The sequence below is a fragment of the Cariama cristata genome, unplaced genomic scaffold (assembly GCF_000690535.1).
Source record: "Cariama cristata isolate BGI_N322 unplaced genomic scaffold, ASM69053v1 scaffold7076, whole genome shotgun sequence".
Taxonomy (NCBI): Eukaryota; Metazoa; Chordata; class Aves; order Cariamiformes; family Cariamidae; genus Cariama; species Cariama cristata.
In genome coordinates this window covers 54993-65232 of record NW_009621453.1, presented here as the reverse complement: position 1 = coordinate 65232, position 10240 = coordinate 54993, and the positions used below count along the sequence as shown (strand labels likewise).

General features: G+C 43.5%; 1 protein-coding gene across 1 annotated transcript in view; it reads left to right on the top strand.

Annotated features, from left to right (window-relative positions):
- Nucleotides 1-3011: 3011 nt before the first annotated feature.
- The window catches only part of REL (v-rel avian reticuloendotheliosis viral oncogene homolog), a 24649-nt gene continuing 17420 nt past the window's right edge, over nucleotides 3012-10240 (top strand). The window contains exons 1-2 of the mRNA XM_009701967.1: nucleotides 3012-3140; nucleotides 6348-6496. Of these exons, the coding sequence (XP_009700269.1) occupies nucleotides 3048-3140; nucleotides 6348-6496 (242 nt within the window). The 5' untranslated portion in view covers nucleotides 3012-3047. The remainder of the gene's footprint in view (nucleotides 3141-6347; nucleotides 6497-10240) is intronic.

The following is a 10240-nucleotide window of genomic DNA, read 5'->3' as shown; positions in this document are numbered from 1 at the left end:
GTGTTTGTCTGACAAACACAGGAAGACCTGAAGAGGACGAGTCTTTACTAACCGCGTGGGAACCAAGAGACCTCCGTGTGTGAGAGTAAACAGTGAAATAGTTAAGCCGCGCTACTTCACAAGCTCGTTGCTGATTGACAGAAACGGGGAACACAACTTCGCTGCGGGGTGCTGTTAGACCCTTAGTTCGCACAACCGCCGTTACGTGTTTCCTCTCGACACAAAACACGACGACACCGAGAATTATGGTAGAGATGATAACGTGATTCTTGAATAGTGAGAGAGAACCAAGATAAAATGAAGTTTAATGTTTAGTCTCTGGAGGCTACCGCGTCATTGAGCTTTCCTTTCCCACAAACACACCTGCTGTTAAGGAGAGGGTTTGCCTTCAATGACATTTGTTTCAACCACAGCCCTGCAAAGATCACTGAGCCCACAGTTTTAAAATAAAGTGCTCTTAATAGGTGAAAAAAAAAAAAAAGCCCTCTTAAGTAGTAGAGCATGAAGGGAAATTACTGGCTAAAGCAGAGAGTTAAGGACCTGAAGTGATTGCGTTCTATAGTAGTTTTGAAGAGCCAGGCTTCGGCTAGTTTTGGCGAGTAGGTAATGTGTGTGGGTGTACCGTGCCTCTGGGTCGCAGCTATGTGAGCATGTGCATCTCCGAAGTAAGATGATTAGTAGGCACTTTGCTGCAATTTTGTCATTATAGCTTCTAAAGTAGATTTTCAATTTAGTATATGGGTATGTGTCTGTATTTGTGGCATACCGTGTTACGTGGGAATGGAAAGGTGAGATTCTTTTCTCTCCTCAATCGCACGATGGAAATGGGAGGCGGACGGATGGTACGCAGTTGCTCCTCACCGCTGGCAGAAGCCCTCCGTTGTCTGGTCCGTTGGGCTGTGCCGGTAAATACAATAGCCCATAAGTAAGTGTAAGTCTGGAGGTTAGATAGCCCTACGCTGCTGTGAGAGCTTGGTTTTGTGCGGAGATCAGACTTCTGCTCTCTCTTTGGAACCGGCTTTACGTCATTTCTGGGCTTCTTGGTTATCAGTGCCTGTGCCCCGCCTCCCCTTTGCTGGACTTATTTATTTTCCAGAAAGAGAAAATATGCGAAGCTTATCTAAAGGAGGGTTAGGTAAAGTCTGGGAAGTGTCTAGAAAAGGGACCGTCCTTGTAAGTAACTAAACCTAGAGTAGTGGCTGATGTGTGTTTAATGTGACAGCTCATGGTCTATTTTCAGAAAATTATTTAAAAATCTGCTTGATGGGAGGCAATCAACTTAGATAATGCATTTTGATAAATTGTTAAAGGGAATGTAGAGAGTCCTAAACCATAGTTCTCCAATGTTTGGCACCGAATACAGCCTGGAGGTGAAATACTTTGTACCTTTTTAAAAGGCCTTCAGGTTTTGAAAAGGCACGTGTTGTTGAAGACGATTCCAGTGTAAGAGCTGCTTTCGCATACTGCCGTTCCGTGGCTGTCTGTGGGTGTGTTACGGCTGAAATACGCATTCAGGTCAGATCAAGGTGACATCTCGGAGATGTAGTTCTTTCCACCCCTTCTCTACTTTTCTTAACTACTTTATCTTTTAGGTTATAATATTTTCCTACTTTGAGCGTGAACCGCTGCAGCATTGGAAATGTTTTGCGATCAACAAATCCCAGGCATAAAGTTCAAGCTTTGAGTTGGCAGGTATACCTAAATCATTGTACGTGCAATGAAAGAGAAGCTTTTATTGTGGAATTAAGATTGGAATCCACCTCTTTGCCAAAACTCGTATGCTATGGACTCATAGGCTGTATAGACCTTGGGCAAAAGGAAGTAGGGGATCTTTTACCCTCGTAGCGCTTTCAATATATTTAATAACTATTTTGCTTATTATGTTGAAGTCCAAGCACTTTTTTTCAGTGCTGTGCCACAGGATGTTGCCTGTCATGTTTGTTTGTGATGCTCAACCTTCCTTGAGTAGGATGCTATTATATGAAGATGACAGAGCTCAGTAGACATTTCCATAAGCTATGTTCTTCTGATCGTGCAGCACCGTGATGATTCAACTTCTACAATATTTACTTACCCTCTGTTATTTGTTTTTCACATGCCATCCCACTGTTGTCACTGTTTGATTGACTATCCTGTTTGATGTTCTCTGTGAGATGTATTAAATGGCTTGTTACCGACTGGCAGTAAAACACTTCTTGAAAAGTACTTACGCTCTTGCTCAGTTAATGTCTTTATAACCCCCCATTGAAGAGTTCTGTTGTCTCTTAGCCTTCTCTATCACTCATGTTTCCTGAACACCTCTTTTTGACAACTGCCCAAGAGCTTTTACTGAGGTCTTGTTGTCTGGGGAGATACCGCAACTAGAAGCTAGCCCTGCGGGAGGTGGGCAGCTCAAAATGTAGAATTCAATACCAGCAATCAGGTATTTTTCGGAGCCCACAGTGATGGTATTCAGCCCAGTAGGGGGTTTTTTTGCATAATTTGCATAGTTTCTGCTTCACTATAATAGGAACTAAATCAATCCATTCGGAGGAAACATCTTCGCTTTCAGAGGATGTCTAAGAGAACATAGTACTTGACAGTACCCGTACTTTGAGAGGACAGCCATTCCTAAAAGTGTATTATAATTAAAAATATCAACCGTTCCCTCAAAATGATGATTTCTGTTGTATAAAATCTTCTTTCGTCAGACACATATCCTCTCATAGCTAAAAGAAGCTAAGTTCTAGGTGAGATGGAGGGGAGGGCATCCTTTGCTAATTACTTACATGACATTGATACCTGGAGGCTTCATTTAAATCTATTCTCTCCCTTCGCCCCCCACCTTCAATGTCTGCATGTACATAAGAAGAAGAGTAGATTGTCTGGAGAAGGTAGACCAAGTGGAAGGATGGTAACGCCAATCAAAGACTCTAGATATTCTCATTCTTGCATCTGCTGCTGCTTTTTAAGCTCTACTGTATACTGACATTGAAAACGTTTTGCTTTGTTTTTCAGGTGGCCCTGAGCCCTACATTGAAATATTTGAACAACCCAGGCAAAGGGGCATGCGTTTCAGATACAAATGTGAGGGAAGATCGGCAGGCAGCATTCCAGGAGAACACAGCACTGAAAACAATAAGACGTTCCCTTCCATCCAGGTAAATACCGCTCTTATCCATGAGTTACCACTGCCCACATTAATGTTGTGCTGTAGCTATGTCTTGGACTCGGTGCAGTAACTAAAATACTTTTCATGTTCTGTTATTCTTTCCTTGGCATGCAAATGTAGTTGCAACAGAGCGGAACAAGATTTCCTTGCTCCTAGTCATTGAAAGATTCTGTTTCAAATTCACAAGAAAAGGAGAAGATGTAGAGGTAGTTAACAAAGTGCCAGTAGAGAGGGAACTCAGTGAAGTCACTCACTGCCTGGGAACCACTCGTTATTAGCTTTTTCTGTGTACACTTTTGCTCTGGTTTCTTAGTTATGTGACTTGGGTTTGTTTTTACTATTTGGACTGCAGTATGAATTTGGGGAGAGCTTTGAAGGAGTTTGCGTACAAAATTTGAAAAGGCTTTGAAAAGCTGCTGGGCGCAACATGAAAGAAGGCGCTTTGTACGAGTGAGCAAAGAAAGAAAGTGACTTGCAGCCAGCGATTCGGTGGTCGGGCTCTGCAAAAGAAACTCCCATGAAGTATGTGAAGTCAGAAGGGGATACAGAATTTACGAGCTGAGAAAGGGGAATTATGTGGTCAGCGCACCTGCGATGAAGACGAGTTGGGTGGTTGCATTATGGATAGGTTGGGAAATCCAGAATGAAGGGATCCAGAGTAGCCCTAGCAGCTCTGATCAAAGCAGGGACAAAGAGACAAGTAGAGGTGGAACGGAGACACTTTGGCAGTGGCTTTCCTATGTGGGACAAAGGCACGTCTCAGACCCCAGACAGGCAGGGTGAGGGAGAAGACTTTCCTGTCTCCTGTCTGAAGTTGAAGTTGCTAGTGTTTCCTTGGTCTCTTTCAGTTTGGAGATCATCTTTCAGAGATGGGATCAGAAGAGAAAGCTCAGATCCAGATGGGAAGTTAAGAGTAGTTGCCATCTTGAAGTACGTGACAGTGCCCAGGAGCAGAAGCTGTGTATCCGTGTGTGCAGTGTGTGCGAGTATAAAGAAAGTGGAGCCAAAGATGGAGTCTCTGGAATCGCAGTAGGAAGAACAGATACAGAGGACATGAAATCTGAAAAATGTTTTAGGTTGAGGCATAAAGTCCTTTAAGAAGAGAGGTTGAGGAAGATAGTATTGTCAGTCATGTGTTGAGCAGCAGAGTTGAGCCTCTGCTGTGCAAAGCTGGTAGAAGTTAGTCTAGCCCTGGAGCCAGAATTACTGAGGGAAGAAGCAAACAAGAAGGTTCCCCGCCTTGATTATCACAGTGCCAGATTTGGTTAAGGAATGCAGGAAATGGGGATCTTGCCAGACTTTTTTTTTTTGAAAGCACTCTGCCAATGGAACGAGTAACTACGTAGGCTTCTGGCAAAAGTAAATACTTTCAGGGACTTTCAGCCTAAGGCCGTGTGAGGGCACAAGTTGAACGAGCAGTATAAGCCCTTGATTCCTCTTAGACTGGACTGTGCTGGACACGAAGGTCAGCCAGAACCCAAAGGGAAGATGGGACACGGGTAGGTGACCATGCAATCCTGACAAAGTTTGTTCTCTTTTAAAGGTGTCTGTTGATGACACAGCTGATTGTTACCAATAGCAGGTGATTTCTAGGTGAATTCCTGCCTCCCTGAAGCCCGTAGGAGGCTTTCGTGCTGATGAGCTGCTAGGGGAGTCCCCTCTAGAGATGGAAACATCAATGAGGATGAGAACAGAGAGGCCAGGAAGAGATTACATTTTGTGGTGCGGTTATGATGAAGAACATCAAGGAGGAACTGGAGAATCAAAAGTGGCTAGATCAGGCTTCAAGTTCAAGGGACTGGGTGTGAAATGAGAGAGAAATGATGTAATAGTTGAAGAAGGTGAAGGAGTGGTGGAAGTTTTATTTTAAGGGTAAAAAGTAACGGTGGCTTGTATGAAGGCCAAGAAAGGAACCAAATTGGAGACTGAAGAAGCTAACAGGTGATGGAAGCTGGAAGAGCACAGGCCAAGTCAAAGGTTGGAGGTGTCGGCTGAAAAGGATATATGATGGATCCTTGGAGTCTCAGGGGGAGGAGGAAAGAGAGGGCTGAAGGAGGACAGGAAGAGTTAGTTACAGGGCAGGGGAAGTGGAGGAGGAGAGCTCGCCTCTGCACAGATGTGTGCCTGAGCAAGTCCTATATTTGCTTTCAAGTTGTTACGCTTCAAACGATTTAGGCTAAACTGTTTTTCTTTTTTTTTTCCCTTACACTCACCCACACAACCCTTGGTGACTTCACAAGTAGCTGTCAGCATGAGGGAAGAACTTTGTGCACCTGAGAAACGTGTGTTGAATAAAGCTGACTGCTGTGAAGGCTCCAGTAGGAGCTTGAGAATTCAGTGGCCCCCTTCTTGATTATAAGATTGAATATTCATCTGAGAATGAATTAAAAACGAAAAAAGATTTCATAGACAATTATGTCATGCTGTATCTGTTAAGATCCTCTTTTACTAATCTAGTGTTCCATACACAGGTAATAATCCTTATTCCTGAGGCTTTAGGAATTTTTTCCTAAGGTCTTCGGAGCTAGACTTGTCCTTCAATAACCATCTGTATGCGGTCACCTCTGTAGAATTTTGCATCTTTCATTGTAAGGCTAGATATGATAATAAAAGATGGCCCGTTACCTTTGGTCTTACAGCGTTACAAGCGGTTTTAGGTCTAAGCTTCTATATTACTTCTGGCCTTTTGCACAGGGATGAATTCAGCTTGTATAAAGAGCCCTGGTAAGGTGGTGACGCAATCGATCTCCAGCCGCCCCCCCCAAAAAAAGGACTTTAGAGCCTTTCAGACTTCCTTCCCATTCCTGCCGTAGGGTAGTTTAAGAGAACTGAATGGATTGAAGGTCAAATCCTGGCACTAGAGAAATTTTATCATTACAAATAACCAGCTGCTTTGGAAACTAGCAGGTGAAGTGTGTCGGTTTACTTTCTGCAATAGGTGAGAGATGCTTTCGAAGAAAATTTCCCTTTTCCAGTATTTTGCCAGAGTTAGTTTTTTAGCGTAAAATGAACAGAACTGAAAGTGAATGAACAAAACCTCTAAATGGCCCTGGCTTTTATGAAGCGATAATGGCATTTGCTTAGCTGTGGTGTTTCTTCGATAGAGTGTTTTAGGATAAAATGCGTTTCTGTTACGTGTGAGGGCTTTACTAGCCCTGATATCAGAAATCTAGAAAATATCTCACATTTTTTGTAGATTCTGAACTATTTTGGAAAAGTCAAAATAAGAACTACGTTGGTAACGAAGAATGAACCCTACAAGCCCCACCCTCATGATCTGGTCGGAAAAGACTGCAGAGATGGCTACTACGAAGCCGAGTTTGGGCCAGAACGGCGAGTCCTGTCGTGAGTAGTGGTGTTGCTTGGGAGTTGGGTTAATTATGCAAGTGATTTGTTATCTTATGTTTTAAAACTCTCACTAGTGATGAAAAGATCAATTAGTATGCTGCCTCTGCTGAAGTTTGCTAATCCATCTCTGAGAGAGGACAACTTCTCTTTGAATCATTTCCTACTTTTTCCATACTTCACACACTCATCTTTGGTCCTATTTTTTTCCTATCACCCTTTTCTCCCCTCTTTGTTCTCCCAATGTCTGTCTCCTTTTCCTTTCTCCCACTTGTTTGCTTTTTTAATCTTGTTCGGTAACACCTCTTGCTTTTGAGCATGACTCTCTCCTACATGTGAAGATGCTGAGTAACAGAGTGGATAACAGCATTAGAATTAGTACTTCGCAGTGGTTAGGGAAGTTCACGTCTTCCATGGGAATTGTATTTGGACTTTCTGGAAACTGGTGGAGAAAGTTTGTACTGGCTGAGTCTCGTGTCTCTTAGAAGAGAATGGTTGTGACACAGCTAGAAACGTGTTAGTAGCTGTCACTGTTGTTGCTGTTTGTTTGGGTTGGGGTTTTTTTGAGTAAAAAATACAGATTCTGCTCAGGCCCAGCTCCGTGAAGCGTACGTGTTGGGGAAGGATCTACTTGTGGATGCAGCAGGGAAAATTCAGGCTGTGTATAAGATGTGTTTCTCAGTGGCTGTTCAGAGGGATGTTAAGAATATCTAAAATACAGTTGTATTTGATGGTGTTCCCTGTCAGTTTGCCAAGTCTGAGGTAATAAAGTTAAAGCAGAGTAAACTGCAACAAATGTTGAGTGATTGTCGGAGAGGGGAATTTAGAATTGACAAGCTGTCTGTGTTTCACAGTTGGCGATGTTGTAAATTTGGAAGTAGGCTATTGCTCTGGGGTAAACATAACTGAGCTGGGAAGAAAATAAGGTAAATATTTCAGCGTATAAGTAGCTCTTACGCACCACTCTCAGGCTGGGGTGATTGTGTTGATGTTAGTGAAATTACTCCACGTTTATGTGAGTTTAGTCAGCAGAACACTATTAAAGGAGAGAACTGAAGACACAGTCTGTTTGAAGATGATGATTGCCTGATGGTGAAATAAACAGTTGTAATAGTGGAGATGCTTCTTCACCATACAGCCCGGGCTCCAGCAATCGTGAGTGTGCTGCAGGGTACTCGGGTGGCACGTAGCGTGTTGACCGTACTGTCTTTTGCTGTTACAGATGCTAACAATTTTCTTAGTCTATTGGTTTTTAGCTCTGTTCACAATGCTGTCCCAATTGACAAATGGTAGAAAAGCATTAGTAAATGTAATTCCTGTAATTTTTCCTCTACTGTTACACCTCTCTAGAAAGGTAGGGCTGTCCCTTCAGGCGCTTACCTTCCATCTTGGTTATTGTAACCTCATCCTCGTCGGCTTCCCTGCAAATCAAGTTCCCCTTCACCTTGTCTAAAAGGCAGTTCGAAATATCTTCAACTGTTAAGGGAGCTCATACCTTCCTCTGAACATCCTTGCACCAGCTTCTCATTTGTTTCCTCAAATGAAGCTTCCTCAGCGTTCAGCCCATCCCACTTCTCCTCTCAGCTCTGTGCCTTCTGCTCTGAAGCAGAAAAGCCCAGTTGCTGAACGCCGTCTCTGGTTATGTATCACGTTCACCGGCTGCAGGAAGACACCGATGGTTGGTTTTCCTCTTGGCGTTGTGTTGCGGAAGGTTAAGTGTGTGAGCACAAGGCAGGCTCGTAGAGAGGCCGTTACAGGATGTAATGCCAAAAAGGACTGGGATGCTCTGCAAATACTTATTTGCAATTTTTTTTTATGTCCGTTATGTGTGTGCATCAAATCCTGTTCTTTGACGTAATGCTGTGTCTCCATTACACTTAAGGCGCTTGTGATCATTTGCTGTATCCGTGAATTCTTCTCAATATCGGTAGGTTATAAGCCTCTCGGTTTCTTACAAAATAGTAAGTGGGATACTTTCACTTTACTGATAATGGGAAACTGTAAGCTTCAATTGAGCTTGACATTGGAGATCCTGATGGGAGGAGGCTCGAAACCTTCTCTTTGAAACGTTTCCAGCATCGGTACACTCATTTTTTTTTTTTTTAAAACAAATCATTGGTTGCTTTAAGATGAAAGAACAGTGTGATCCATAATTGGATCTGGATGTTTAAAGTCATTTTCCTTTTTGTGGCTGGTGACTCAGTCTTCACATTTTTCTCTTCGAGTCCATGTTGGAGAAGAGCCTCATACAATGCTAGTGAGCAGGAGATGTCCTGTCTTGGCAGTGGTTCCAGCTGTTTACTCTTCTGGAGCATCCCAAATGGAGCAAAAGTCCAATTTTAATTTTTTTTTTCTTTTCAGAAGTGGGATTATTAATCCCAGGTTTTGGGCTGGTCTGAGTAATTACTCTGCTTGCTGCTTGTGTAAAGTTCCCCGCGTAGTTCCGGTTGAACAAAGTGTTTTGTTCTGCCTGTGGTGTGATGATCTTTGTGCTGTTGCCTAAACTTGATCAGAGCCCTCCCCGGCCCAAAGATGAAGGCAAAACCATGAATGTTGGAGCTTATGTGACTGCCTGTATACTCAGGTTTTTATTTCCTCCTTTGCTGTCTCTCTGCATGGATGACACCATAGTTTTTAAAAATGTTTTTTTATTTTTTTTTCTCTCTTCCTACTTCTCCCTCTCTCTTCTCATGATCTTGCTTCCTGTCACTAGCGTTGATGTGAAACCCCGCAGCCGTGCTGAGGTTCTCGACGGTTTCTCCTCTGATCCGGCCCTCTGTTTAGTGATAGCTAAATAGACACTTTCACTGTGACAGCGCCCGATTTAGAAAATGTTGATCATCTGAGAATTATGGGGTGCTTAAAAGCCTGGTTTCTCTCCACGACAGTCTTCATTCGCAAGGGTTGAAAGGTGCAGAGTGACGGCTGTCAGTCCTTGCCTAGCTGGACGAAACTTTTGTTCAAGGCAGGTTCTGTGGATGTGCTTGCGTGATAATTTGTGGTGGGAGAGCCTGGGGCTGCCAGGTGGCGATTTGGGGGTGTAATACGGAACCGGCCCTGTTCGTGGACTTGAAGTGTGCTTCAAACTGAATCTGTGGAGTACAGTGTGTGTTCTCGGGGCGGGGGGGAAGTAATCCGTGCTATGATCAAGCCTTAAAAAAAGTGCTGCCTTCAAGAGAAGATAGAGGTCGGGTTGCTCATCGAGGTACAGTACAGACCTTCAGTGTCAGTAGCCACAATATGAAGCCGAAGTGCTCTAGTGAATTATGAGATGCCTCTGTGTTTTATTTTCCTCTAGGTCCTTGTCTCATGTTCAGCTTTAAGAGGAAGCTTATGCATGCCTCTGGTGAACCGGGGGTCTGGAAGTGGTGCCGGAGTGCGGAGGGTTTGGGAACCTCGGAACGGAGCGTGTTGGGTGTGGGCAAGGGAGGTTAGGGAAATTAAACTCAACATCATGCTAGGATAGTCTCGGTTGGAGGTGGGAAGTGTAGAACTGTTGGCGAGAGTGTTGGCAGGAACAAGGAGCATCTTTCAGGGGCGTTTCAGGTGGGTTTTTAGGCATAGTTAAAGCAAAGAACTTTTGTGGCGTTTCGAAGGAAGGGAAAGAGGTGGTACTTCTGGAGAAGAATGCCTGCTGGCACGACCTATCTTCTGAGCTTATTGTAACATCATGAAACACGGATTTTTATTTTTTTTTTTCTTTTACTTCCTGCTTTACATCCACTCAGCTTTGATGATGTCATG